We start from the raw sequence: 27,521 nt of genomic DNA on the forward strand, positions 1-27,521 counted from the left end.
GGGTAGACTTGGATGGCTGGGGTTTTAGGACATTGGAACCTATGAGGTCTTGGGATCTGTGGTTTCAGAGTGAGAGAAGAAAGACTGAAGAATGACTCTGAGAGCAATGACCTGACTCTCTTGTGAATTGAAATTATTATGAAATCTATGTCTCAAAGCAAGGAAGACTTGGATTCAAATTCACTCTCCCCTTGACACATACTCATTTTGTGACCCTGCACAATTTTACTCTCTCAATACTTTAGGTCAGGAGTATCAACTGAAATAGAAAGAGAACTCCAACTTCGACTTCTCAGTGCCATAAACTTCTTTTTGACAGTCTAACTTTTTGGATTCTCAAATTCTTTTACCAAGGACCTGAGTTGATCAGAAGGGGTTCCCACAACTCTCTGCCCTGTGCCTAATCTCATCAATATCTGTCTCTGATAAGAATTGAAACTAATATAGAATATTATTGTTCTATAAGAAATAATTAGCAGTATGATGTCAGAGAGGCCTAGAGAGATTTACATGAACTGATGCTAAGTGAAATGAATAAAACCCAGAGAACACAGCAACAATAAGATTATATGATGATCAGTTCTCATGGACAATCGGTCTTTTCAACAAAGAGATATGATTGATGCCGGTTCCAATGATCTTGTGATGAAGAGAGTCATCTATACCCAGAGAGAGGACTATGGGAACTGAATGTGGATCACAACATTCTCACTCTTTTTGTTGTTCACTTGCATTTTGTTTTCTTACTCATTTTCTTTCCTTTTTGATTTGATTTTTTTCTTGTGCAGCAAGATAATTGTATAAATGTTTACATATGTTGGATTTAACAATCCAATATTAACATATCCAATAATAAAAATCCAATATTTGACATATTTTAACATGTATAACATATTGGATTGTTTGCCATCTGGGGGAGGGGGTGGGAGGAAGGAGGGAAAAATTTGAAACACAAGGCTATATAAGGATCAATGTTGAAAAATTATCCGTGCATATGTCTTGAAAATAAAAAGCTTTAATGGAAAAAAAAGGTGGGGGGAAGAATTGAAACTACAGAGTTTTAACTTGTTTTGTTCCATGGTGATAGTCTGGTGAAATGTAAAGATCCTTCCTTAGAATGATTTAAAATGTATAAAATAAAATACATAGGATTACAATGGAAACCAATTATATGGAAATAGTTACCAAAATATATATTTTTTAAGTTCGTGGACCCCACTTAAGAACTGTCAGGTTTTTAAACCCTGGAATCTAAAACTAGGGTTAAGAATAAATCTAGATTAGAGACCAGAAGACTTCCTAGCCACACCTGAGCAATGAATTTTTGTGACAATTATCAAGGATGGGAATCTTTTTCCTTTGGTTATTTTATATTACTAATAATAGCCAATTGTATAGTGCTTACCATGTTCCACGCTGTGTGCTAAGCACGCTACAGTTATTATTTCATTTGATCCTCAGAACCATCCTGGAAAATAGGTGCTATTGTTATGTCCATTTTACAGATGAAGGAAGCTGAGATGAACAAACTGTTAAGTGACTTGTTCAGGGTCACACAGCAAGTAAGTGTCTCAAATCCGGATTTGAATTCCATCTTCTTGATTCCAGGTCCAGCATTCTATTCACTCTATTAACTAGACTCAAAAGGGAAAAAAAGATTTAGATGTAGTCTCTTAAAGTTACTTTAAAACAGTTGTGAGATTGTTAATATGTTTCTTAAGTAAGAATTAACTGTCTAAGAATGGAAACTGATTTTAAACTAAGTAATTTATTGAATGCTTTCTCTGTTGTTGTACAAGTCACCTTTGTGACCATAAATTTACTTTCAGAACTCTTCCAGTGGGGCGCTCTCTGGGTAATAGTGCCCAACCCCCATACTTTGGACACTTGCCCGATTTCTTCACCCTAGGTAGATAATCACCTTCGGTTCCTTTTGTCCTTTAACCCCTGGCTATTCCAGAAAGCAGACAATTGGAGAAGGAAACAAGTTGAATTATTCTAGTCTCTGAGGACTGAAGAAGCATGAAAGAAGAAACACAACAGGTGAGACTGGATTGTAATAACTCTGGGCTGTTGATGGTGGGGTTTTAAAAAGCAAGTGGTGAAAAGTTATTTTGGGGGGTGGATGAGAGCCCGCTACTCAAAAGTATCAGGCAACATCTGAAATGTCTGTTAGAGCCTAGAGTTTGGAGTTCTCCCTAGTCTAACCTGCCTGGGAAAGTCACTCCGCTTCCAGCTTCCCTTAGCTTTAGTAATTTTGGATATGTAACTTTGGGAAGGGGGTCAGCCTGTCCAGGGGAGGAGTCAGTTTTTAACCAAGGAGCTGGTGGGAGGAGTGAATTTCCCTGTGGATCCATTTGGGCACAGCCACATGATGGGAAAACTCCGGAGGCTTTGGCCAGCATCTGGACTGGGCCTTAAAGAACTCAAGACATGGTTTACATTTTCTATGATTTGTCGGAGCATATCTGCCTCTCTTAGGTGGGATGAAAATGCTTCCTTTGAGGTATGTAAATTGAGCCCTCAACATTTTGATGTGAGCCAGAGGGACCCAGCTTTCTAGATCATAATAAGTGGTTAAAAGTCCTAACAAGAGACCCTTTCAACCAGGATTGTCTGAGAGTAGCACTCCCTGGTGTTAGGTAGAGGGATTCCAGTTCCTTTTTCCAAAGTTCTTCATCTAGAGTGGGTGCCTCCTCAACACTGATACTGAAGATAACATCCAGAAATTATAAATGGATAATGAAGGGGGAGAACTTCAGTGACAAAATGGCCCGAGGGATCTTCTCTCAGGATTGTTTGGTATTCGTTAGGCTGAGTGGTTTAACCAGACATATTGATAATCCTACCTGCTTATATACGTAGTGAAAAGCACCTTGATTTCCTAGACATACAAAATCCAAATCACAGATAACTTAAAACTAAAAATAATTTTAAAAGTACATTTGGCTTTAGAATGCAAAGGTATCCTAAAGCAATACAGGCACGCCAGCCTCTGTCTTCAAGTCCTTTCTTGATCCTACTGTCTTGCCAGCTGTGGGTAAAGGGCACTCCTCCAAAGGTTACTCAAAATAATCCACATGAAAATAATGGCGACGTGACCACAACCTGGATCTTAATAGAGAGATTCTTCTCCCCAAATCTTTGGATGGTGAAAAATCAAATCATCAGATTTTCTACGGTTTAGGTTGACCCTAAAACTCTGTGAATCCATCTTAGATGGGAGCTGTTATGATTTAATCTTAAGTGTTTAAGGTCATTTCCCCAGGCTGTCATTTGCATTTCAGCCTGATGGAGAGGTGAAGTCTTTGGTGCCCTCTCTGGGCTTTAGTTTTATCCTGTATAAAGGAGATTTAACTCGTTGACCTCTAAGGTCCTTTCCAACACCAAAGAGTTTTATATATAAATATGAAAATCAAAAGAAAGGGCTGCTACAAAGATCTTTAAAAACCAAAAGGATTTATGTTTGTGAAAAGGGATCAACCAAAGTTTATTGAGATGGGGGAGGGAGTTAATATGGTTAGGGTTGCCTTTAGGAAGAACTTTTTGGTTGTAGTATAAATTGAAATAGATAATTCTCTTCCTTTAATTTGTAAATTCCTTGTGTGGGCAGGAATTGTCTTTTGCCCCTTTTTGTATCCCTAGCACTTAGCACAGTGCCTAGCACTTAGTAAGCTCTTAATAAATGTTGATTGATTGATGATTGGAGTATGTAGAGGACTGGGACTGAGAGAACAATCAGAAAAGGTTGTGGAGACTAGAACTGCCCATTGAGAAAAAGTCTTCAATTTTCAAAAGTAAGTTTTAAGTAGTGAGCCCCGTTAGGGACCCTCTTCTTTTCATTTTATTAAATGGAATTCCAGAGGGGTGGGACTGAAGGCAATGGTGACCTAGGGTCTTTTAGTTGGGGAAGACTATCTAGATGATTAGGGGAGAAATAAGCTAGCAATTGTCTTAGCTGGTGCTAAAAGGGGCTGAAGCAAATATCAATCAATCCACAAGCCGTCTTAAGCACCTACTATTTTTGTGCCATTGTTGCTTGGCACTGGGATACAGATACAATGAGTGAAATCTCTCTACATACATTCTCCCTCCCCATATTGGTTAGATTAAAAAGATATGTAGACATTTTCCCCCAATCATGATGTTGGGTAAGTTGGGGTAACATGCCATTTTTAATTCAGTGAATTATAGACATCTATTTGGATAGAAAACAGATGCAATGAGTCAAAAATGGCACTGAAGGAATAAGACATAATACTTTTTTCAGAGTCAAAATTTATTTATCAAAATATATTTCCATATTAGTCATGTTGTGAAAGAAAAACAGAACAAAAGGGAAAACATGAGATAAAAAGATAAAAAAAAAAGGTGAAAATAGTATGCTTCAATCTGTATTCAGTCTCTATAGTTCTCTGGATATGGATGATATTTTCTATCCCAAGCCTATTGGAATTGTCTTGGATCACTGTATTGCTGAGAAGAGCTAAGTCTCTCATTAATCATCACATGATCTCATTGTTACTGTGTACAGTGTTCAAGGAGCTTGCATTCTTTTTTTCCAATCTCCTTTTTTTTTTTTAGAGTTTTTTATTTAGAAACATATGCATAGGTAAATTTTCAACATTGACTCTTGCAAAGCCTTCTGTTCCAAATCATCCCCTCCTTCCCTCCACCCTCTCCCCTAGATGGCAGGTAGTCCAGTACATGTTAAATATCTTAAATCCAATATATGTATACATATTTGTACAGTTATCTTGCTGCACAAGAAAAATCGAATTAAGAAGGAAGAAAAAAACTGGGAAAGAAAACAAAATGCAAACAAAGAACAACAGAGAGAGTGAAAATGCTATGTTGTGTTCCACACTCTGTTCCCATATTCTTCTCTGTGGGTGTAGATGGCTCTCTTCACCACTACACAGTTGGAATGGGTTTGAATTATCTCATTGTTGAAGAGAGCCATGAAGGAGCTTGAATTCTAATGAAGGAAAACATTAATTCATATTTAAGTAGATTCGTAATAATTATAATAATTTTATTTGTTTTTGTCAAATATTTCCTAATTATATTTTAGGTCTGGGCATTTGGGAGGATTTGACATTTCTGTTCTCCAGAGATTTTTCTCTGGAGAATAAATATAAAATGATTTGAGAAAGGAGGGCACTAGCAGTTGAGAATGTCAGAAAAGGGCTTCACTTAGAAATGTATCTTGTTATCAAGATACAAGCTGTATCTTGAAGGAAAAGAAGTTCTATTAGGCAAGTAATGAGGAGGCAATGCATTCCAGACACTGAGGATGGCCACTGCAAAAACCCGAAATATGCAGTAGTTTTCTGGGTAGAAGATAGGAATCAATTTGGCTAAACGTGGTCTTAAAGTTGTCACCCTTGGAGAAGCTGTTGAGCAATATCTTCCAGAAGAAAATGAATTGACTCTGGGCCTAATGAAGTGGAGTTCAGCATGATGGGTAGAGACAGATATACTGGAGAACCATACCTTCTCTTGGAGGAATATGTGGAAGGTCATGATGGTAAGGAAGTGGAAATAAGAGGGCATGCTGACACAAGTACCATTCAGAGGGAGATAGATAGCATCAGGAGATGTGATGACCGCGCTAGCACCCAGACACTCCAGAATCAGCCAGCGTCAGGATAAGCAAAAGTCCTTGTTTTTTATTCTTGGTCTTCAGGGGTAGAAGTGAAAGGGATGGAAGAGAATCTCCATAAGCGCCTTCTTCCTTGTCCACCGCTAAAGTCCACCCCCTAGTCCCTCCTACAATCCTCTGTATACACCAATCATCGAGCCAGCACAGGATAGTGGGAAGGACCATTTTCCAAGCATTTTCCCATAGAAAATCCAATCGGTAGTTAGCCTCAAGTGCTTGGCAATCCTGACCTTAGTGCACTGACTCAATAGTTTCAGCTCTCTACGAGGAGAGGGGGGAAAAAAGTCCAAAAAACTGAGAGGCATGTTTATTGGATTCTGTATATTGCACAAACATCACTCAAAAATCACGAGGGACACTGATTACAACCATGAAATTAAAAAAACAAAACAAAACATTCTCTTCTCGGAAGGAAAGCTGTGGCAAACCAGGATAGCATACTTAATAAAAAGCAGAGACATCGCCTTGCTGGCAAAGATCCTTATAATCCCAGTTATGGTTTCTCTAGTTGCAATATATGGCTGTGAGAGTTGTACTATAAGGAAAGCTGGGTTTTGCAGAATTAACACTTTTGAATCATGATGGTGAAGAGAACTTTTGAGAGTTCTTGGATAGCAAAAAAACCAAATCAGTCAATACTTAAATTAATTCAGGCTATTCACTGGAAGGTCAAATACTGACGTTTAAGCTTAAATACTTTGGCCACATAATGAGAAGATGGGACTTATTGGAAAAGACCCTGATTCTGGGAAAGATTGAAAGCAAAAGGAGAATGGGAAGGCAGAGGATAGGAGAGATAGTGTTTTAGAAGCAACGGATATGCACTTGGACAGACCTCAGAAGGTAGTCGAGGACAGAAGAGCCTGGCATGCTATGCTACAATATGTGTCAGGCACCTACAAGATACAAAAGGATACAAGAATACCTGTATCCTCAAGGAGCTTCCAATCTAATGGGAGAAGACAACAGAAAAGGAAGCTGGAATGGGGTGGGCAGGAGATCTTGGGGACACAACCTGGCAAAGTTGATGATGGATAGTGCTAAATTACTAAGTGCTGGAAGACTTTAGGAGTTGAGTTCTCTATCCTCCAACACTCCCATACTCCAATCAGAGAAGTGGGGGAGGGGGAAAGACTGAGTTGTTGAATATTCAACTTGAGTTTAATAAGCAAAATAATGAGATTTCTGGTGGTGGGTTTATCCTGGGGGAGGTGTGAAGTTCTGTGGAGTTCAAACCTAGCAGAGCTGCTGATGGAAAGACAGCTTTAGAAGCTTAAACCGAGTTTACATTTTTTTCTAGAGGTAATAAGTCAGTGAAGTTTATTGAATAGGCAAATGGCATTGGTCAAGTCTGTGTTAGGGAAAATCACTTTGGTAGTAATGTGGAGGATGAACAAGAAGGTAGAGATCTGAGGCACAGGAGCCAATTTGGACTGTTGGTCAATAAGCATTTATTAAACAACTATTTGCCAGACACTGTTCGCAACACCAGAGATACAAAGAGGCAAAAAACAGTCCCTGTGCTCGAGGAATTCACAACTTAATGGAGGAGATAACAAGCAAACAAATATGTACTAATAAGCTTCATATAGAATAAATGGGGGGAAAATTAACAAAGGGAAGGTACTAGGATTAAAGAGATGCTGAGAAAGATTTTCTGGAGAACAGAAATGTCAAATCCTCCCAAATGTCCAGACCAGACACACTGTCTTATCAGTCCAGTCTATCTTCCCCACCCCAGCACTACATCAGTTTTTTTCCTCTCCAACTTTACACACTGCTGAGATATATTATTTGACCATGCCATTTTCCTACTCAGAAATCTTCAGTAGTTCCCTATTGCCTCCAGGATGAGAGAAAGAGAGCCATTTGGCCCACATTTACAGTCTTCCACAACAGCCTTCCAGGCCTTAATTCATTTTGTTTCCTTAAGGACTTTTAGCTCCACCCAAACTGGATTTCTCTTTGTACCCTGAAGCATTTCATCTCCTACATTTTCATTAGCCATTCCCAGTTCTTGAGATATAAAGCTTCAACTATCCTCAGGAGCTTTTAAATTCCTCCTAGGCTCAGCTCTGGCTCCTCCTCCTCAATAAAGCCTTTCTTAATCCCTCCAACTGTTTTGGTGTAGTAGAGAACACCTAGTCTACCTACCTGAACAGGCCTCTAACCTGTGAGTGGCTGGAGCTTAATTGAGCTGCTAGAGGTAGGAGAAGCTTAATTTCAAAGCAAGCAAGGACACATATACCAGAGCTCCTCTCTTAGTGAGGGGACATGTGGTTAGTATAGTCAAATCTCAATATTTAAGCCAATGGCTGGGCAGTGAGTTGTAGCCCTGATAGTGAGGGGGCCAGCAATCATGGAACAAGTTTGATTCATAATAGGGCTTCATGACCAGAACATGGATACAGCAGGTGCTTGTTTGCGTTCAGAGTTTTCCTGCTGCTGGTCAAAGCAACACAATAGTTAGGTCATTTTGCCACAGGGTGAGTGCGAAGGATTGTTGTTATGCCAGGCTTAGGACGCAGCTTGCTTGTTGGGCCTTAGCTCTGGAAAGCAGAGTGTCTCTTAATATTTTGACATGATCATCTTACCTTACATTTATTTATATGTATTGCCCTTTTGTGACCCTTCCCTCTACAGAATGTAGACACTTCATTTTTGAATCCTCAGCCCTTAAAACTGGGTATTACACTTTTCTGTGTGTGTCATGGATCCCTTTCCACAATCTGGTGAACAATATGGGCCTCTTTTGAGAATAATGTGATTTTTAAAAAAATTCATAATTGAATAAAATGCTGAATTTCAGTTAGAGGTTTATGAAAATAATAAATGTAATTTTTTCCCATCCAAATCCATCTATGTATCCTAAGTTAAGAATCCCTGCATAACACACAGTAGGAACTCAATATTTGTGGAATTCATTTTAACTAAAATAGTCCTTCCTAGACTAGGGCTTTCGGTTAGGAGCAAGCAAACCTCCTCACAATATCAGTGTCCTGTGGATTGCAATGTGTTTACAACTCCAATGAATCAGCAACAGGATGAATGAGACCAACAGCTTGGGAATTGGTATGCTGCCCATTCAGGGAGCCTCTGAAAGCTGGCTTCACATTTCCCTGGGAATGTCACCAGGAGATGACAACAGAGGCCTAAAGGAGAGGGGTTTCGTTCTTAGGAAGGAGCAATGTTATCAAACCTAAATAGGAAAGGGGAGTAAGCACTTAAGAATCAACATTACCTATATTTTATTGTATTTTTATTTGTTAAATGCTTTCCAAATATACTTTAATGTTTAATGTTGGTCAAGGTACACTGGGAAAAGTTGACATATCTGATCTCTCTGTATAGTGGACTAAAAATCAGGTCTTCAGGGTTTTAGTCCCTGACTCTGCCACTAGTCAGTTGTTTGACCTTCAAAAGGACATTTAACCTGTGAACCTGTTTTCCTATCCATAAAACAAATAAATTGAACTAGATGATCTCCAAGATCCCTTCCCACTCCCCTTTTGCCTGAAAAAATCCTTAACTTTACCCCTTTTAACTTTAAAACCCAGAAATTTGTAACATCTCTGCAATGAGAAAGGCTGAGGTGGGAGGGGGAGTTAAAATACTATCCTCTGGCTACTTTTCTCTTCATTCTGTAATAATTACAATAGGACACATTTGCAAGGTTTACAAGGCACTTTCTTCACCACAACCTGGTCAAATAGGTAGGCAAATACCATTATTCCTGTTTTTACAGATGAGAGAATTAGTTTTGAGAGAGCATGAAGTGAAATCTGGGTCTTCTGCCCCTGGGCCAATTCTACTTAAAACTACCCACCCAGGAGCTTCATCTCCTGATCTGAGAGGCATTAAGGGCAATCTTCTCACTGCTGCCTTCCTAGGCTGTTACTTCTATTAGGGAGCTGCTCCTCAAATCTAATTCACATTCTTCCTGTAGAAATGGAAGTTTTACATTCCTTTGATGTCTGTTGATATATTCTGAAACTTTAACTATTTTCTTCTCACGCCTATCACTATTTGCTTCTTAAACCAACATTTAAAAAAATCTAATGTTGGATGGGCACTGTGCTAGGTAAGCCTTGGGGTTACAAAGGCAGAAATTCAAAATAAATACATACTAATTTAGGAAGCATTAGTAACAGAGGGGATGACTAAGGCAGATAGATCTCTAGAGCTGAGTTTAAAAGGAATTTTAAAGAGATGGACATTGTAAATGGCCCCTTTTTGCAGGATTCTGAGCAGGAAAACACCCTAGAGATCTAGTTCAAGTACCTCATTTTACAAGGGGGAGAAACTAAAGCCTGCAATAATGAAGTCTAAGGTTACCAATAAGAGAGCGGAAAAAGTTGAACTCCTTGAAGTTTTACTATAACACGTTTCTAACGTCCGTCTAATCTTAACTAGAGATTGATCAACAAGATTGACAACCTTTCTCCCCTACTCCCTTTCCTGAAAATACTGAAAATCAGGCCTTGATATTTAAACCTTCTTCCTTTAAATGAGGTTAACGTTTGGTAAAACATTATCGGGGTAGAGCAAAGGCATAGTAAAATCAGACCATGTTTTCCTCGGGGTTTTCCCCCTTTAACCGTAAGCGCTCCCTGGTTAACACCTAGGTGCAATTAGAATTAGCCTCATTGTTTAGAACTGGGAGGACGGATCATTCCTTCAGGGTCACACGTCACTTCGAAGTCCAGAAGTGGAGCATCAATTGTTCTCAGACTGGTGTTTTCTGCCTTAGAAAAGGCTGGGGTGACGTTAAAGGCAGGACCTGGGCACTTTTCCCAAAAATGACAGAGATTGATTTCATCTCAATGGGCGGGGAGGGGCTGGGCATCATTTAATGGGAGCCCTGGAAGATGAGACTAGAAGCGAACGGCTGTTCAATTTGGTTCCCCTTGTATGTTCTACGAGGGTGGGAGAGGGAGCGGCTGCAGGAGGTCCAGCAGGGACGGAATGGAAGTAAGACACCCTTCCTTTGATCTTCGCGCTGCCTCCGTAGATGCGCGCTCTTCCATCAAACTCCTTTGTAATGTACAAGAAGTAATTGAGGGCCGCGGCTGTACCGCCAGGGGGCCCTGAGGCACTCGATCCGGCCCCCTCCTTTTACTGGCGGGTGGGTGAGGGGCTTAGGGATTTAAGTAACTTGCTCCGAATTTTGTCGGGCCGGACACCACGCTAAGAACTGGGATACCTATAACAGCAATGATGATGATGATGATAAATACTTCCTTGCCGCCAAAGAGCTTACTTAGCACGCTCTGTCAGAGATGCGTTTTGAGCAAGATCAGAGCTAGCGCTCTTCCCCCCTTGACCACCATTCTCTCGGCTCCGATCTCCAGATTTGTGACGTGGGTTTGGACTAGCTTGGTTGTCCCCCCTCGGAAGCGGGAGGTCAAGGGTTTCCGTCGGGGCCGGGATGTCCTAAAGGCGCTACGAGGCTGTCATTCCCGGCAGAGATGAGGGCGCTTCGGTCTCTTTCGGAGCAGGACCGGGAAAAAGTTGTGAGCCTCAGAAATATGGCGTCACTGGCTTTTCGCACCGCCTCCCGGGCCTCCAGAGTCCCGTTAGCTTCCGCCCCGAACAAAGATGGCGCTCGGAGGGGCCTTCCCATCATTGGTGGAAAGGAGACCTCCAGGCCGCGGATTGGTGGGCAGTGCAGGCAAATGTCGTGGGGGCGGTGTCGGCCCCACGTGGATCGGGGGCGGGACCGGGGAGGGAGGGCGGTGACGAGCGATGGCTACTGCAAACCTCGCTCCCGGCTTCCTTGGCGGGATGTCTTGGGCCCGCTGCCGAGCCCTGCACGCGGCGCTGCGGCTCGCGGCTGGGCCGCTGGGGATCGGGCCGGCGAGGCGGGGCTTCAGTGCACGGCCGGTGCCGCAGGAGCCCGGGATGGAGTACCAGGTACCGGGCCGCAGACGTGCGCCGGGTCAGGCGGCGGACACGTGGGCAGCGGCGCGCAGCTCCCGGATACCCGGCGCTGCTGCGGAGAGCCTGGGAGTGGGGGCGGGGTGGGAGTCTGACGGGAGCAGGGAGGGGGATGGGGGCGGGGTGGGAGTCCGACGGGATCCGGAGGCTGGGGACTCAGCGGGGAGGGGGGGACTCCCGGCTTTCTGGTGGGGCCCACGCCTGGGAGGATGCAGGAGTTCAGGGAAACTCGGGAGCCCGGCTTTGGAGGGAGGGAGGCGCCCCGCAGACCAGTGGGCACCATAGGTTGTAGAGGAGGCACTTTGCCAACTTCTCTGGGGGCTGTCGCCTTTGTGCTCCGTCTGGCTTGGTTGCCAGGGGTAACGGTGCCCAGGCCCCAGCTTGGCATCCATCGGCATGGCCGGGGATCATGTGACTTCCCAGGGCAGAACACCTGGTACCCGCCGGAGGGGAAACGGCTTGACCACTTGCCGGGCCGCGTAACTGGCAGCAGGAAGGTCCTGTGAGTGCCTTAGAGAGGCACAGGACCTGGGGGGGGGGGGGGGGGGGGGGGGGGGGGGGGGGGAAGGGGGGCATAAAGAGCCGTCCGAGAGTCGGCACCTTTTCAGTACGTGTCCCGAGTTGAGACTTTCTCCGGAGAAACAACAGAACTTTCAGGTGAAACATTCAATAGTGTTTCCTTCTGCTCAGGAAGTCTAGCTCTTAATGCGCTCCTGTGGCAGCTACTTTTTTGACAGCTAGTGTCAAGAATCATAGCCTGGAGGCTCCCTTCTCTTTCCAGCGCCGCTTCCAACCGACTGGGTGACTTCAAAGAATTAGCCTGACTTCCGTGCCCCGCTTTCCTTATTTGTAAAATAGAGATAGCATCTCTCACTTCTCTGAGAGTCCTGGGCGCCCTGCCCATAAATCCAGTACAATGGGACACTCCATTGCTTTGGCCCGGGGAAACGAGAATGGCAGAACCAGTTGTAGTGTAAGTGTAGACCTTAGTGCCCAGGCTCCTTCTTTCCCTTTCCCTGATTGGACATGGGGCCAATGCAGAGTGGAAGAGAAGGTATGTGGTGACTCAGAAGCTTCTGCTGGGGCTAGAGGGATCACATGTAACGGGGCTGATTTGTTCCTTTTCTTACCGAGTCCTCCCTTGCACGTGGAGCAAGGTTGGAGAATCGCTGGCTTTATTCTCTCGCCTATCTGTGACCTGGTTGGGTTGAAGAAAGTATTAAACTGTTGGGAATAATGGCTAGTGCAGGTTAGCCTGAATCCACTAACCTAGTGGGATGAGATTGGTACAGGGACTCGGAAAACCTGAGGTCTGAGGTCTAGCTCTGCTTCTGATCACCTTTAGTAAGTCATGAAGGTGGCTTGGATTTGTGGCTCAAATCCTCCTCGGATGCTTACTATCGGTGACATTGGTCAAGTCTTTTTTAATCTCTGAACCTTAGTTTCCCCATCTGTACAGTGAAGGAGTAGAAATGGCTGACCTCTAAAATCCTTTAGCTCCAAATCGATGATTCTGTGATTCCCAAGAGCTCAGTCTGCTCATCTGTAAAAGGAGATAGTTGCAGAGTGAGGATGATTTCTAAGTTGTTGACGTTTCTTCGTCTGATATCCTATGTCTGACTGATTCTAACTATCTGTGGTCCTTAGGATGCTGTGCGGACCCTCAACACCCTTCAGACCAATGCTAGCTTCCTAGAGCAAATCAAGCAAGAACGGGGAAACCCACAGGTCCAGCTAGAAGCCATGAAGGATTATTTGGTCCGAAGTGGGCTGCAGGTCAGTAGAGATAGGAGACTTCTCCTGCTCCATCGGCATTTCATCATAAATATAACCTGGAACCAGAGCGCTGGCAGGGGTCTCTCCTGCTGAGCCAGGTACCTTTCTGTCTGTTTCAGATAGAGGATTTAGATCGACTGAAGATTATCCATGTGACTGGGACTAAAGGGAAGGTAAGGCTAGGGAGCTGTGGGGTTTATATGTTATGGTTAGGACCCAGGCTTGGGGGTGTCTGAGCCCTCATCCTTCTCTCTGTCTCTTCAGGGCTCCACTTGTGCCTTCACAGAACGTATTCTCCGTGGCTACGGTCTGAAAACTGGATTCTACAGGTATGGGGATTCAAAGAGGAGGAGACCCAAAGGTTCTTGGTGGTGGAGAGTGCCTCACAAAGGTCCCTCTGTCCCTTTAGCTCTCCTCATCTGGTGCAGGTCCGGGAGCGAATCCGTATTAATGGGGAACCCATCAGCCCGGAGCTCTTTACCAAATACTTCTGGCGGCTCTACCACCGGTTGGAGGAAACTAAGGTAGGGGAGACTTAGAGCTGGATTGGAGGGGGAGCTTGGTCCCCGACCTTCGCTGGGTCTCAGTCTCATTGTGCATCCAAAGCCTCCAGATCAAAGGTCAAGTAGGAGTAAGGTTGGGCCTTGGAATTTTATTCTTTTCTTTTTTTTTTTTTTAAATTATTATAGTTTTATATTTACAAGATATATGCATAGGTGATTTTTCAGCATTGACAGTTGCAAATCCTTTTGTTCTAACTTTTTCCCTCCTTCCCCCCACTCTCTCCCCCAGATGACAGGTTGACCAATATATGTTAAATATATTAAGGTATAAGTTAAATACAATATATGTATACATGTCCAAACAGTTATTTTGCTGTATAAAGAGTTGGACTTTGAAATAGTGTACAATTAGCCTGTGAAGGAAATAAAAAATGCAGGCGGACAAAAATAGAGGATTGGGAATTCTATGTAGTGGTTCACAGTCATCTCCCAGAGTTCTTTCCCTGGGTGTATCTGGTTCAGTTCATTACTGCTCTATTGGAACTGATTTAGTTCATCTTCATTGTTGAAGAGGGCCACAGAATTGATCATCATATAGTATTGTTGTTGAAATATATAATGATCTTCTGGTCCTGCTTATTTCACTCAGCATCAGTTCATATAAGTCTCTCCAGGTCTTTCTGAAATCATCCTGCTGGTCATTTTTTATAGAGCAATAATATGGAATTTTATTCTTGAGGGATTCTGAAACCATATCGTCCAAATCCCTCATTTTGTAGATAGGAAAATCAAGAGATTATGGTTGCAAGTCAGTGGCAGAAATAGCATTAGAACCCAGATCTCTCTTCACCTGGCTTTTTTTTTTCCTCTTCTGATCCTGTTTCTCTGCTCTCAGGATGACACTTGTGTCAGCATGCCCCCTTATTTCCGCTTCCTTACCATCATGGCCTTCCACGTGTTTCTCCAAGAGAAGGTATGGTTCTCCAGAATGTCTGTCTCTACCTGTCATCCCAAACTCCATCTCCTTAGGCCCAGAACCTAATCACCTCGTTCTGTAATGTCCTGGGCAATATTGCACAGCACCCTCTTCAAGGCTGGCAGCTTCAGGAACATAGTGTGCCATGGGCTGTGTCTGCTCCTGAGTATCAGCCAGGGTGGGAGGGTCAGAAGAGAGGGGACGTGTTCTTGGCCATTTGAGCAGGAGTACATGTGTTAGGCAGACCCACCGTAGGACTTGGTGTTTTGGCTGCTCCTTTTCAGGTGGACCTAGCAGTGGTGGAGGTTGGCATTGGTGGTGCTTATGACTGTACCAATATTGTCAGGTAAGAAGCCCCTGGCTCTAACTCGAGGTAATGGAGTGAGGGTGGAGGGATAGAGATCCCCATTCTCCAATTGCCCACAGCAGGGAGAGAGGGAGGGATTAATGAAGGAGGTGGATAGGCAGAAACACCTTCCCCAGACTCCATGGGAGTTCCAGAGAGGGATGTGGGGCCAACATTGACCTTTCTCACTTATTCCTGACTCTTTTCCCAGGAAGCCAGTGGTCTGTGGGATATCCTCTCTGGGCATAGACCACACCAGCATCCTGGGTGACACTATTGAGAAGATTGCATGGCAGAAAGCAGGCATCTTTAAGGTGATAAGTCTTGTGGGAAACGAAAAGACTAAAAAACAACCTCTGACTTTACATTTCTATGGCACTTTACTCTCTATACTCCTAAGGTTCCTGTTTCCAGATGAGGAAACTGAGGCACAGAGAAAGGAATGGACTTTCCCATGGTCACAGAGCTAATAAATGTCTGTTGTGGGATTCCATCTCAGGAATTGAGAGTTAATGTCAACTTTCACTTTATGTTTTTCCACTGAGTTGACAGTCTGGGACAAGGAAAATTGGGCTTTTCCTGGCTTTGAGGAGGGAACTACTAAGTCCCTCCGGTCCCCTCAGGAACCTTATGATAAAAGACAGATATACTGGCATGTACAAGAGCATTGCACATTTAGGTAGCAAGAAAATATACGCTTGGTGGGCCAGTGAATGGGGCCTTGGGTCTGGAGCTAGGAAAACTAGGAAAAAGATTCAAGAGAGCCTATGTTGCCTATTGGGAAATAGAACAGACAGGTTTGTCCTAGGGCTTAGAATTCACAGGTAGTAGAAATAGAAGATAAAAGTAGAAAATGTAGGGTAGAAAGTAGGCTGGGAAAATAGACATTTAACATTGAGTATCTACAAAGGGAAAATGCTTAACTGGGTGTTACAACAAGTCCTGAGAGGCTTGGGCTATGGGAGGCTAGACAGGGCTAAAGAGAGGACTTTGGGATTAGTCCCATCTTCCTTCCCCCACAATCCCCTTTCTCTGTAGCCTGGAGTTCCGGCCTTCACTGTGTCCCAGCCAGACTCCCCCCTGGAGGTCCTGAAGGACCAAGCCCGACAGTTGCTGGTGAGTAACTGGATTTTTGGATTTTGGCACCTTCCTGGGCGATATGTACCATCCAGAGCATGTCTTCCTTGCTCTGCATTGTCTAAGGTTGGGTTTGATGATCCATTGGGGGAGATATAAGCCATCCACTTATCCATCCTCTTCCAAGCCCTAATTGGCCCTAACCTTCCATCTTGATCTGCAGTCAGTAAATGGCTCTAAGCCATGTCCCTGGAAGCGCCATGGGCTGACCCAGGACACTGGTGTTGTCGGCCTGCTTCTGCTACTGTCCAACAGTATGATTTTGAGGACTTTGTTTTATCTCTGTTAGCCCAGGTCTTTTATTGGTAGAATGAGGATGATGCTACTTAACCTGCCTAAAGTCAGGGTCCTGGACCAGGTGGCTTCTGGAGGATTCCTTCAGCTCTGAGAGCCAGAATTAAGTACAAGACTCTCATAAGGCAGCATGTGGGAAATGTCAGCTTTTACTGACCTCCAGAGTCTCTTGGAGCAGGCTGATAAAGTCATGGGGAACCTTAGTGCTGCAAGAGAACTGCAATCATCTAGTCTTAGTCCTTCCTTTTACAAAGGAAGACCTGGAGGCCCAGTCAGTGGCTGGGCCAGGATTCCAAAGGCCTCCCAGGACAACTGGAACCCACATTGGTGTCTTTCCAGAGAGCAAGCGGGATTGGAAGGTGGAACTGGAGGAGCTGGCTAGGGTTTGCCAAGGGGAGAGGAGGCAGGAGGGCACTTTGAATTCCCATCTCACTGATAACTTGGAGAACAGAGCCTTGTTAAAGCCTTTGCTTGCCTCTGCCCTGCAGTGTCCACTGTACTTGTGCCCCTCACTGGAGGCCTTCGAGGAAGAAGCGCAGCCACTTCAACTGGGGCTGGCAGGTGATCACCAGCGGAGCAACGCTGCCCTGGCCCTGCAGCTGGCCCGGTGCTGGCTCCAACGACAGGGCCACAAGGGTAAGGTGCTGTCCCGAAATGGCTTCCTGGAGTGTTGCTCCTTTCTTTGCTGGATCTGGTCACCTTCCGGATTCAATTCAATACATGTTCACCACATTTAGCACCTGATTTGTTTAGATTTGTGTCAATACCTCATCGAGGTGCTGGGGTATCAATCAGCTGGAGAAAGAATAGCTGTTAACTTATCCAGAGCTCAGAGGAATCCTCAGGGTCCAGCCCTGAGCAAAAATGTTCTCTACAGCATTAGTGGTTACCCAGACCCAGCCTAAAAACTTCCTGCCCCAGTCACCCTTGGAGAAAATGAGAAGACAGGATGGAAATGGGAGGAGGAGTGTGGGCAGATAATTTGTCTAGGGTTGTTGAAGGAAGGCGACATTGTCTCTGTCTAGCTTTGTAACTGTTGCTTTCTTCAATTACTAAGTAGAGTGTAAACTCTTAACTCACTTGATTTAAAGAGAAGTGTTTCCTGTCTTCAGCAGGCCAGAAATGCTGGGGAATCTGGATACCTCAGGGCCTGGGGGCGGTTGGTGGGCCTTATGGAAAGGGCCTTTATCCCTGTGAGTCTCTGGGGATAGAAGTCTAGGAGAGAATGAGGAAAGCTGTCAGGGAGTCATCTATATGTTTTACATATCTCATCCCTCTTTAGGTAGTTTTTAATAGGTTTCTCCCTAATGCTGGAGAAGGAGATAGGCAATAGGCATAGAGTCTTCATGATGGTGGTTTTTCTCTGCAGGTATTGGGGAACTGAGGGCAACCAGGCTGACCTCCCAGCAATCTCTGCCCTTGGCTCCTGTGTTCCATCCCACCTGGATTATGAAGCAGGGTAAGTCCCAGAACACCTCCTGTAACTGGGGAGGGGCCCTGCTGTCCTGGAGGAATCCCACTGAATATCTGGGAGACCTTCCACATCTGGTCCTCCTCCTGCCTCTGTAGCCTCCTTACACATCCCTTCTCCAGAGACTGTTCCAGGCACATTTGTCAGTCATGTGAACAGCTCACACTGCAGGAGTGCCCTTTTTAAAGCCTGTTAAATATTATTATCTCCATTTTGCAGATAAGGAGAAGATAAGGTTGCTTAGAGTCCCAGTATCTGAGGCTAGTTTTGAACTCAGTTTGGACTGCCAAGTCCACTCTCTATCCATTGTGCTTCCTAAAAGATTAGCTATTAATTAGCTATTAGGGTAGCCATTAGCTACCCTAAAAGAAGGAATTATTTAATAAGCCTCTGCTATGCTAAGCACTTTTTACAAAGCAATTGCCATTATTCTTCCCCTTTTGAACAGATGAGGAAACTGAGGCAAGCAGAGTTTAAGTGACTTCCCTGGGATCCCACAATTAGCAAGTGATTGGACTGTGGGTCTTCCAGATGCCAGGTGCAGCGCCAGCGAATTGGCCTCTTTTAAGGCTTCATCCTCCCTCCCCATCTCCCTCTCTGGACTCTCCCTGGCTTCTCTGACTCTGCTCAGGTGCCACCTTTTCTGGGGGCCCTTTCCTGTTGCTAATGCTTTCTCAGCCTAGGTTACCTTGGGTCTGCTATGTATGTGTTTTGTAAATTCCTCTGTGTAAATGTTGTTTTCCCCCATTGGAATGTAAATTCCTTAGGGCAAAGACTGTTTTTGCTATCTTTGTCCCTGGTGCCTAGTACAATGTTTGCCTCATAGAAGATGCATAATAAATATTTGTCAATTAAACCCTCTCCATAACAGTCCTGTGCTCAGATGGACAGTTTTGGACTCTAAACTGTTGGTAACCATCCAGTTTTCTCCCTGGCATTCCATCTATTCCCACTTGTGATTTGGCTGCTTTTAATCTCCTTTCCACTTTCCACCCCTATGCTAAGATAGGTTGTTTCACCTGAAAGTCCTTCTCCATTCCCTCTATTTTTCTAATTTCTGTTCAGCCTTTTAAAACTTAGCTCAAAGCCCTGAAATCTTCCCTGACTTTTCTTCACTTTGTGATCCCCATGTACCCTCTGATTTTTTACTTAGCTATATTCTTAGTACCATATTCTTTGGCCCTTCATGGTTCTGTAGACTTGTCTTGCTTGTGAGGTTTAGTTTCACAGCTAAACAGAAAGGGCCTTGAGGAGCAAGAGCAATGTCATAAGATCGTAAGATTTTAAGCTAGAGAAGGCCGTAAAGCTGTTATTGCATGTTTTCTATCAAAAAAAAAAAAAAAATTAAGTTATCCACAAAACAATCAAATTCTACTAAAACCATAAACTAGTTTGCTAAAATGACAATTAAAATGATAATCTTTTTGTCTTTTTTCCTTTCTGCTTTTGTGTTTTGCCCATCGTGATTTTGTTTCTATTTTCCCTTTAATAATCACATTCAGTGAATGTTTTCTGTTTCTGCTTTCATCCTTCACGTCCTTTCACATAAATCTTAGCACATTTTTCTTGCTTTCTTTATATTTATTTCTAATGGAACTGTAATATTGCATTGATGTAGGACCAAATGGTTCAGCCATTCTCCATTTGTTGGAAGCTGTTTTCCAATTATTTGCAATGGCCAAAAAAAGCCATTAGAAATAATTTTTGTACCGACATCTTTTTCTTCCCTTAACAACAGCATCCTTAGGGCACAGTCCTGATAGTAGGGTGCCTGTGTTAAGGGTATCTCCATCAGTTTGGTGATTGGCCTTGCATTGCTAGATTATTTTCCCCAAAGAGCCAGCCAATTCGCAGATTTGCCAACTGTGTAAGACTAGCTACTTCCCCACAGTACTATGTGGAATTATATCACTTTGACCATTTTTGTCAATTTAATGGGCACAAAGGGGTATACTTTACCTTAAGACACAAGGGATGCCAAGATAGTGAAGTCCAGATCCTGTACTCAAGGACCCTACTTTCTGATGGGGGCGGGGGGGGGGGGGGGGGGGGGGGGGGGGGGGGGGGGGGGGGAGGAAGAGGGAAGGAGTCTGCAGGTGTAGCATATATGTAGTTTCAGAAGGGACAAGTCGGGATTCACAAAAGTTAGCACATGTGAATTGAAACTTAAGGCAATTAAAAATTCTAAGGAGTAAAGATGTAGAAAGGCAAGGAGTGCCTTTCAGGGGAAGGAGACAGCCTGTGGAAAGGCACCCAGGTGGGAGATGGAATGTTGAGGTCAGGAAACAGTAGATAAGCCAGCTTGATTTTGAAAGAAAAGTTTCAGAAAGCAAAGACTAATGGGAAATAATGTAGGCCAGAGGCAGACTGTGAAAGACTTTTAAATGTCAAAGATTTAAATAAATCCTAGCATTGTTCAGCCAAAATATTTACAAAAATCTGCCTTTCTTAGATTATTAGAGAGTTTGAACACTTTGAGTGATACAAAAATTTGTGTTCTTTGAGAATGTCTACCTTTGCATATCCTTTGCTTGGGAATGTATATATTTCTCAAAAGTTTTGCCAAGTCCTTATAGATAAATTTACTACATTATTTTTCTCAGTACTTAAAAGATGTATTTGATTTGTTCTTTCCATAGTTCTTTCCCAATCCCCTCCCCCCCAGAACTCTTTCTTTATGATAAAGAAACACAGAAACAATGACATTCAGCACTCATGTCTATACCCACCTCTTAAAAAGCAGAAAGTATAATTCATTATTTGTCTTCTAAGATTAAATTTAGTCTGCATTTAATTTGACATCAGCTACTTTTTCAGGGTAATTTTTAATTACATTAAAGCCTTCTATATGGAGATTATTTTGCTTTCTATACTCTTTATCAGTTTTTAAATCTTTTCATGATTCTCAGAATTCCCTGTACTCATTGTTTCTTACATTGCCATAATAGTCTATTGCATTTATATGCCACAACTTGCTCTTTTATTTTTGGACATACTTCTTATGGCTCAGTGTATTTTGCATTCTCCTTGTTGCTATTAAAATGATGATCCTAGTGAGAAACAGCAGCTGTCAGATGGACATCCATCTGCCCTTTGATGGGAGTCATCTCAGGCCCTGGAAAGCCAATGTTCAGTATGACATGTTCATAAGTTCACCCCACAGTGATTAAGCTCTGGGCAGTTGATTCATACCAGCCTGTCCCACTTACTGATAGTGGGATTAGAGTAGCAGTTGATTAATTTTTTTCATCTGTATCTGACCCAAGAATCAGTGCCAGTTACCTGTATTTTTCAGCCAACTTTTAGATGGTTTGAGGCTTATCCAGAAGACTAAATTGCAGTTCTGAAAGTTACTTGGTGAATATAGAGTTTTAAGTAAAAGGATTTATATTTTATGAGAGATTTCCATCAAACTGTCTCCTAGAGAGGCCTAATGTACTCACTTTTTCTATACTATTTCTATTCTATACTATACTAATTTAGTGTTATTTGTCAGAGGAATTCGATTCTAATTCTTATTCAACTACTTACTATATGGACAAATCATTTAACCTAACCTTGCATATAAAATAAGGATCTCCAAGGTCCTTTCCAGTGCTAAATCTTTGCTCTTATGGCACTTATGAAGAGCTATGAATGTTTGGGGTTCCTAGGATGGAGAGAGTATTTCTATCCTGAGATGGGTGGGGGTAGGAGGCAATGGAATCATGACTGCCTTCATGGAACAAATCACATGCAATAATTGAACTCCCTGACCCACTGCTTTGTTCCAGGGCTTTGGCACACAGAATGGCTAGGCCGGACACAGGTACTGAGACGAGGAGCCCTCACCTGGTACTTGGATGGGGCACACACCACTAGCAGTATCCAGGCTGGGATAAAGTGGTTCCGCCGGGCAGTACTTAACCAGGAGAAGTCTATCAAGTGAGTTTCTTTATCAGGGTGTGAGAATAAGGGGCATGTTTGTTAGGGAAGATGGGAAAATTATGTTGGTGAGACTCTTGGCTTCTTTTTAGGTTTGTTCACTTTCCTCTTAGATCAGCTATCCTGTTCTTATACATATCTGTAGTTAACATTTATAGAGCACTTACTATGTGCCAGGCACTATGGTAAGCACTTTGCAATTTTTAGCTTCAGCAACCCTTGAAAGGTAAGGGCTGTTATTATTTTCATTTTACAGCTGAGGAAACTGAGGCATACATGTTAAAGAAATTGACCAGAGTCACAGGAATAGTAAATGTGAGGTCAAATTTGAACTCAGAGCTTTCTAACTCTAGGATTAGCTCTTTCTCCATTGTACCACCTAGCTGCTCCATGGTGTTGGGATTCTGGCCAGTGGTAAGATGTGAGTCACTAGGTGATCATCCTAGGAATTGGAGAGCAGTTTCCTTTTTTCCTTCCATACCTGGAAGTTCAGTATATTTTATTTCTGTTTAAATCCTCTTCTTTCAAGGTAGAGCTTAAGTGCTACATCCTACATGGAACCCTCTGTGAACCCAGCAATTGAAATTCTCTCTCCTCCTTTCATACTCTCCCACTCCACTTCTCCATCAGTCTGTCTTTTTCCCCTTTCTGTCTTCCTTTTCCCTCTCCTCAGGTGTTCCCAGAAAGTACTTTTTCTGACTTTACCAGCGACTAGCCTGTTAGAGCAGGGAGAATCTTTTTTCATCTGACTCCCACAGGACACGTGGTAGGGGCTTTAATGAATGTTTGTGACGCCAAATTGGATTTCTCCTCCACAGTGGCCCCGAGGTTCGGGTTTTGCTCTTCAATGCCACTGGAGAACGGGATACAGCGGCACTACTCAAACTGCTGCAGGTAAGCTAGACTCTGAAGGGCCTCCCAGGGATATTGTTGGGAGCTCCTGTTGATTACGACTGTGTGGTTCTCTCAGTGCACACTAGATGGAGCACTTTCCTCAGAGGGGAGCCTGGTCTTCCTTCAGAACTGGAGAACATCAGCACTGTAAAATGACCAGGAGGGTTTTCCCTTTCATTCATTTCTCACATGTCCTAACTGAAGAAACTAGGGTTCCTCCTCCTCCCTCCACCTTTTCATCTCTCTCCTCTTCTTCCTCCTCCCCCCTTTCCCTTCCCCTTCTTTCCTCCTCCCCTCTTCTCCCTTCCTCCTCCTTTCCTTTCACTCCCCTCTTCTTCCTTCTCTTGCCCCTCCTCATTTTCTTCTTCTTCCTCCCCCTCCTCTTCCTCCTCCTCCTTCTCCCCCTTCTTCTTTCCCTACTGAACTTGCTCAAAGTCACACAGCTAATCTCCGATTCCTAAACTTTAGTCTTAGCATGGTGGGGGGCTCCAGGGGTGGGAGTCATTATTTCTCTGCCTGATACAGCTCTTCCTCCCTTGAATCTTTCAGTCATGCCAGTTTGATTATGCTGTCTTCTGCCCTAATCTGACTGAAATGTCTCCTGTAGGGAATGCAGGTGAGAGGACTAAGGGGGTGAGGGTCCCTGTCCCACAAGAGTCCTATAAGGGAAACAATCATTCACCCTCAACATTGCCCTCCCCATACAAATCCCATCTACCTCCTGGATGGTGCCGTGTTCTGTGTTGGATTTGCAATCAATGCCTCGCCCAACAGCAATGATGGGAGAGAAGAGTTTTTCTCATCCCCTTTATGCTCTCCCCTTTCATTAGACCTCATCCCTAACTCCAGTCAAAAGTTAGGGGCTTTTCCCTTTTTCATTAACAGTCAAGGGTGTGAGAAAAACAGGAAGGGCCTTGAGAGATCATCCAATTCTATTTATCTCATGTTACATGTGGGAAAACTGAAACCCAATGGTTTATCCAAGGTCACAACCAGTTTAGTGCCAGAGTTGGGACTAGAACCCAGCTCTTGATCCCTAGTCCGGGGCTCTTTCTGCTGTACTGTGCTGCCTCAGTTGAACTTGGATGATTTTTCCCCTGTGATCCTTGGCCTTCTCCCCTTCTGTTCCTCCTAGCTGTGGCATTGATAAGGTCTTATCCTACTGTTCTGTTTCCCTCTCTTCTGATTCCTCTACCCCCTAGACCAGCAGAACTTTACAGTCACCCTGGACCACATGCTGACACGGTGTCTAGAAAACCAGAAACAGTGGAACCAGCTGGCAGAGGAGAAGGCAGGACAGGATCCCTGGTTGGCGCAGGCCCCAGAACCCAGCACTGGACCCTTGCACGGGCCTCTTCTCCTGGTCCCCCCAGCTCCTCGGCCTCTCAACACCAACTCCCTTGTCTTCAGCTGCATTTCCCATGCCCTGCAATGGATCAGCCAGGGCCGGGACCCCCACTTTCGGCCCTCTAGTTCTCCACGGGGACTTCACTCCCACCCTGTGGCCAGTAGTGGGGCTGTCCTCCTCAAGGAAGCCTCCTCTATCCAGGTGCTGGTCACTGGCAGTCTTCACCTGGTGGGTGGGGTCTTAAAGCTCCTCGATCCCACCCTGTCCCAGTAATGGGGCTGGAGCTCATTCCTGGAGGGGAACAGTTCCCTCTGCCTGTGGCCTTTTCATTCCCATTCCTTCTCTTCCCCATCTTTCCCAAACTTCTCCACATCCGACAGGTGCCTTTTTCCTTCTGCTTTTGAACTTTCCATGGCATCCTGCTTTAAGGAACGGGAGGTGTGGAGTGGGGAGGTGAGAGTAGGGACCCTCCCCTTAGAAGGGAGCTGTGTGCCCTGGATCCCTCTCCTGGGAGGCCAGGTCAGGAGTGGCCAGGCTGTTTGAGCCAGGCCAGGCTCAGATGACCACAGCTCATCTCACTGGATTAAGACTGAGCAGGATTCCTGGGTCTTAGGCCCTATACATCCTCCTGACTAACAAGCTATGCTGACCTTTGCAAGTCCCTTGAGGCAACCCACTCTGTGCCTCAGTTATCTTGTTACTGGAAAGTGGGAGGGTGAACCCTTCCAACCACTGCTGTTACCACCCTTCCCTCCCCCCAGTCCCCAGCACTGCCCTAGAGGGCACCCAGACTCTGACACCCCAGCCCCCCGCCTGGGTGTCCTCGGGAGCCCGGAAGCTGTGGAGCCGGAGGCCTTCCTGGCCTGGGCCCAGTGCATTGTGTGAGCAGGCTGGCTGGAGGCCCAGGGCCCTGCTGCTTGATAGATTTCCTCCTCCCTGAGGGTTCTGGGAAGGTGGTGAGCCCTAACCCTGGGTGGGGTTTGGCCCTAAGAAGGGGGCGGAGCAGACTCATGGAGTTCAAGATGATAATGAGTTGAAAGTGTTTTTTTTTTAATTAAAAATCTTTTTCCAAGAGACTTATGCCTCAAACTCCCTTGACAGCCCAGACAAACAAGAAGGATGAGATCAGAAATGTAGTTTAGGGAGCCCTATGTTCCCTTTGGACTTGACCACTCGGAACCTCAGTTTCCCCCGTGGAAAATGCTGAAGCTGGATTACATAATTCAGTCTCTTCCAGCTTCTGAGTTCTGTGACCCATCCCCTCTCCCACATCCCTTTATCCCCAAAGCCAATCTTCCTTTCTGATTCAAGAGCCCAGTCCAGTTTTTATCAAATATGCTCCAGAAGGTTAAGGGTTCTGGGCAAAGGATCTAAATAGGTCTTGACATCCTTGTAAAAAAGTGCTGCTCTTAGAAGTCTTGGAGTGATTAAATTTACTTTCTCTACCCTTAAATCTCTTTGGCTGAGAAAGAACTCGATGTTGGAGATGGTATTGAGAAGAGCTGGGTTCAACTCCTCCCTCAGGCACCTAATAATAGCTTAGTTTAGTGACCTCAGTTTTCTCAACTATAAAATGGAGGTCATGATAGCCCTTCTCCCCAAGATTTCTTATGAGGATCAAATGAAAGACTGTCAATTTTTCTGCAAACCTTAAAGTGCAGGATAAATGCTAATTTCAGTTTAAGTGGAATGAGATGGGGGTTCAAATCCTGGCTCTAAATTGCGAGCCCTTAGTTTTGTTAGTCTTGGGTGCTGACCACTTTCCCTAATTACCTTTACAGTGTGATTACACATCACATGTGTATGCATGCAGATAGAAGCTGCTGTCTTCCAGCATGGCAGTGGCCAGAGCAGGGGATGGGGCCCTGGGACTTCGAGGTCCCATCATCCCCTGGGCCAAGGCCACGTAGGGATGCTCATTATCTTGCATCCCAATTCCCTCTGGCCTTGTGGCCAAGAGGACAACAAGGACTCATTCATGGTCATTTTCCTTTCTGGCACATATGCAATAGGAACCCCTGCTGGTCCGGAGGCCCTTTGGCTGGCGGGAGATGCAGTCCCCTTTCCCCAACCAGCTGTGTTCTTTGTGGAGGGCCTGGGGCAGATGGGCATTGGGCCTCGTGGGTGAAGTGTCTGCAAAGGATGAGGGGAGGGGAGCTTGTCGGGTAGCAGAGGGAACATACCCTGTGGGGCTGTGGGCTAGGAAGCGCCTTGGGGCAAATCCAAATATGGAAGAAAAGGGCTGGCCCCCTGCCTGTGCCATGTGACTGTGGGATCAGTTTGGCAGAAATGACCCACTGAAAAGTGAGAATTCAGCTCTGACCTCTCCCCTCCACCCCCAAAACCTTTAAATTCCCCAGGAGCCAATGAAGAGGGCAGGCTGATTTCTGGATACAAAATTCACTCATTCCCTTCTATCTGCAGTCTAAGAGCTCAGCAAACTCTGGACCAATATTAAAATTACAAATACATTTAGAAAATAACAGATATTGTGAGGCATATGTACAGCTCGGGACTTATGCCTCTCACCGCCAAAAGGCCATGACCAGTTGAGAGGTTGTCTGGGAACCAGATTTGCCATGATGACGGCAAGGTGCTTTGAGGGGAATCCTCTCTGGAGAGTCCGAGGCAGAGGAAGGGCTTCTGTTCACAACCTGAAGCTGTGACTCCGCGGGCTCCGGCCCACGGATTGTCCTTAGGGTTGGGCTTTGGGTGGGCACAACCATTGGCTGGAGCCCGGGCTCCCAGTTATCAGTTGTGCCAGTCTCCCTTGCAGATGCTGCCAACACCCATTCCTGCCCTTGGGTGTGTGGAGAGGGTGTAGTTTGTCTCTGAAGGTGTTGGGCTTGGGGGGATGACGCCCGGGCCCGCCCTCCATCCCCACGCCCCTCGGCCATCTTTGGTCCAAGGAGGCTGGGCCCAAGCCGGCTCCTCCAAAGTCCAGTGTGGAAAAAGGCAGGTGTGGCTCCTGAGATCTGGAGTCCGGGCAGAGGGAGCCCAGCGGCCCTTCTCAGGCTGGGGACGGCACGGGCTGGGCTGGTGGGGTGGGGTGCCTCACGCCATGCTGCTGGTGGAGCAGGGCGTGCTCTGAGTGCTGCCAATGCTGTGGTTGGTGCTGCTGCTCTCAGAGGCTGGCACTGCGGCCATCACTGGCTGCCTCTTGCCTGGAGGACCTGGGTGGGGGCCGTGGTTGGAGTGGTGATAAGCCGCCCCACCTCCTGCAGCGGGTTCCAAACCAACCACCTTCCCC

General features: G+C 44.9%; 2 protein-coding genes across 5 annotated transcripts in view; one reads left to right on the plus strand and one right to left on the minus strand.

The window, feature by feature from the left end:
* The first annotated feature begins 1,971 nt into the window (after positions 1–1,971).
* Positions 1,972–25,485, plus strand: FPGS (folylpolyglutamate synthase). Of its 4 annotated transcripts, none has more exons than XM_031954693.1 (15): positions 1,972–2,043; positions 13,250–13,378; positions 13,498–13,551; positions 13,643–13,707; positions 13,788–13,902; positions 14,777–14,854; positions 15,142–15,203; positions 15,415–15,517; positions 16,242–16,319; positions 17,123–17,270; positions 18,004–18,093; positions 21,879–22,029; positions 22,848–22,923; positions 23,473–23,539; positions 24,126–25,485. In XM_031954693.1, exons 1-15 carry the CDS (start codon positions 2,023–2,025, stop codon positions 24,542–24,544), a joined length of 1,656 nt encoding a protein of 551 aa, XP_031810553.1. In that variant the 5' UTR covers positions 1,972–2,022; the 3' UTR covers positions 24,545–25,485. The 4 variants fall into 4 exon arrangements, with proteins under 4 accessions (XP_031810553.1, XP_031810552.1, XP_031810549.1 ...); XM_031954692.1 differs by lacking the exon at positions 1,972–2,043 and adding an exon at positions 10,524–10,636; XM_031954689.1 differs by lacking the exon at positions 1,972–2,043 and adding an exon at positions 11,381–11,578.
* The window catches only part of ENG (endoglin), a 39,824-nt gene continuing 37,603 nt past the window's right edge, over positions 25,301–27,521 (minus strand). Inside the window, exon 15 of the mRNA XM_031954688.1 lies at positions 25,301–27,444. Coding sequence (XP_031810548.1) covers positions 27,326–27,444 — 119 coding nt within the window. The 3' untranslated portion in view covers positions 25,301–27,325. The remainder of the gene's footprint in view (positions 27,445–27,521) is intronic.

Source organism: Sarcophilus harrisii, chromosome 2, assembly GCF_902635505.1.
Source record: "Sarcophilus harrisii chromosome 2, mSarHar1.11, whole genome shotgun sequence".
Classification (NCBI taxonomy): Eukaryota; Metazoa; Chordata; class Mammalia; order Dasyuromorphia; family Dasyuridae; genus Sarcophilus; species Sarcophilus harrisii.

Coding starts and splice junctions, on each gene's coding strand:
- FPGS (XM_031954689.1), top strand. CDS start 11,411: ATGGCTACTGCAAACCTCGCTCCCGGCTTCCTTGGCGGGATGTCTTGG. Junction 15,204..15,414: donor GACTGTACCAATATTGTCAG/GTAAGAAGCCCC, acceptor CTCTTTTCCCAG/GAAGCCAGTGGTCTGTGGGA. Junction 18,094..21,878: donor CACCTGGATTATGAAGCAGG/GTAAGTCCCAGA, acceptor GCTTTGTTCCAG/GGCTTTGGCACACAGAATGG.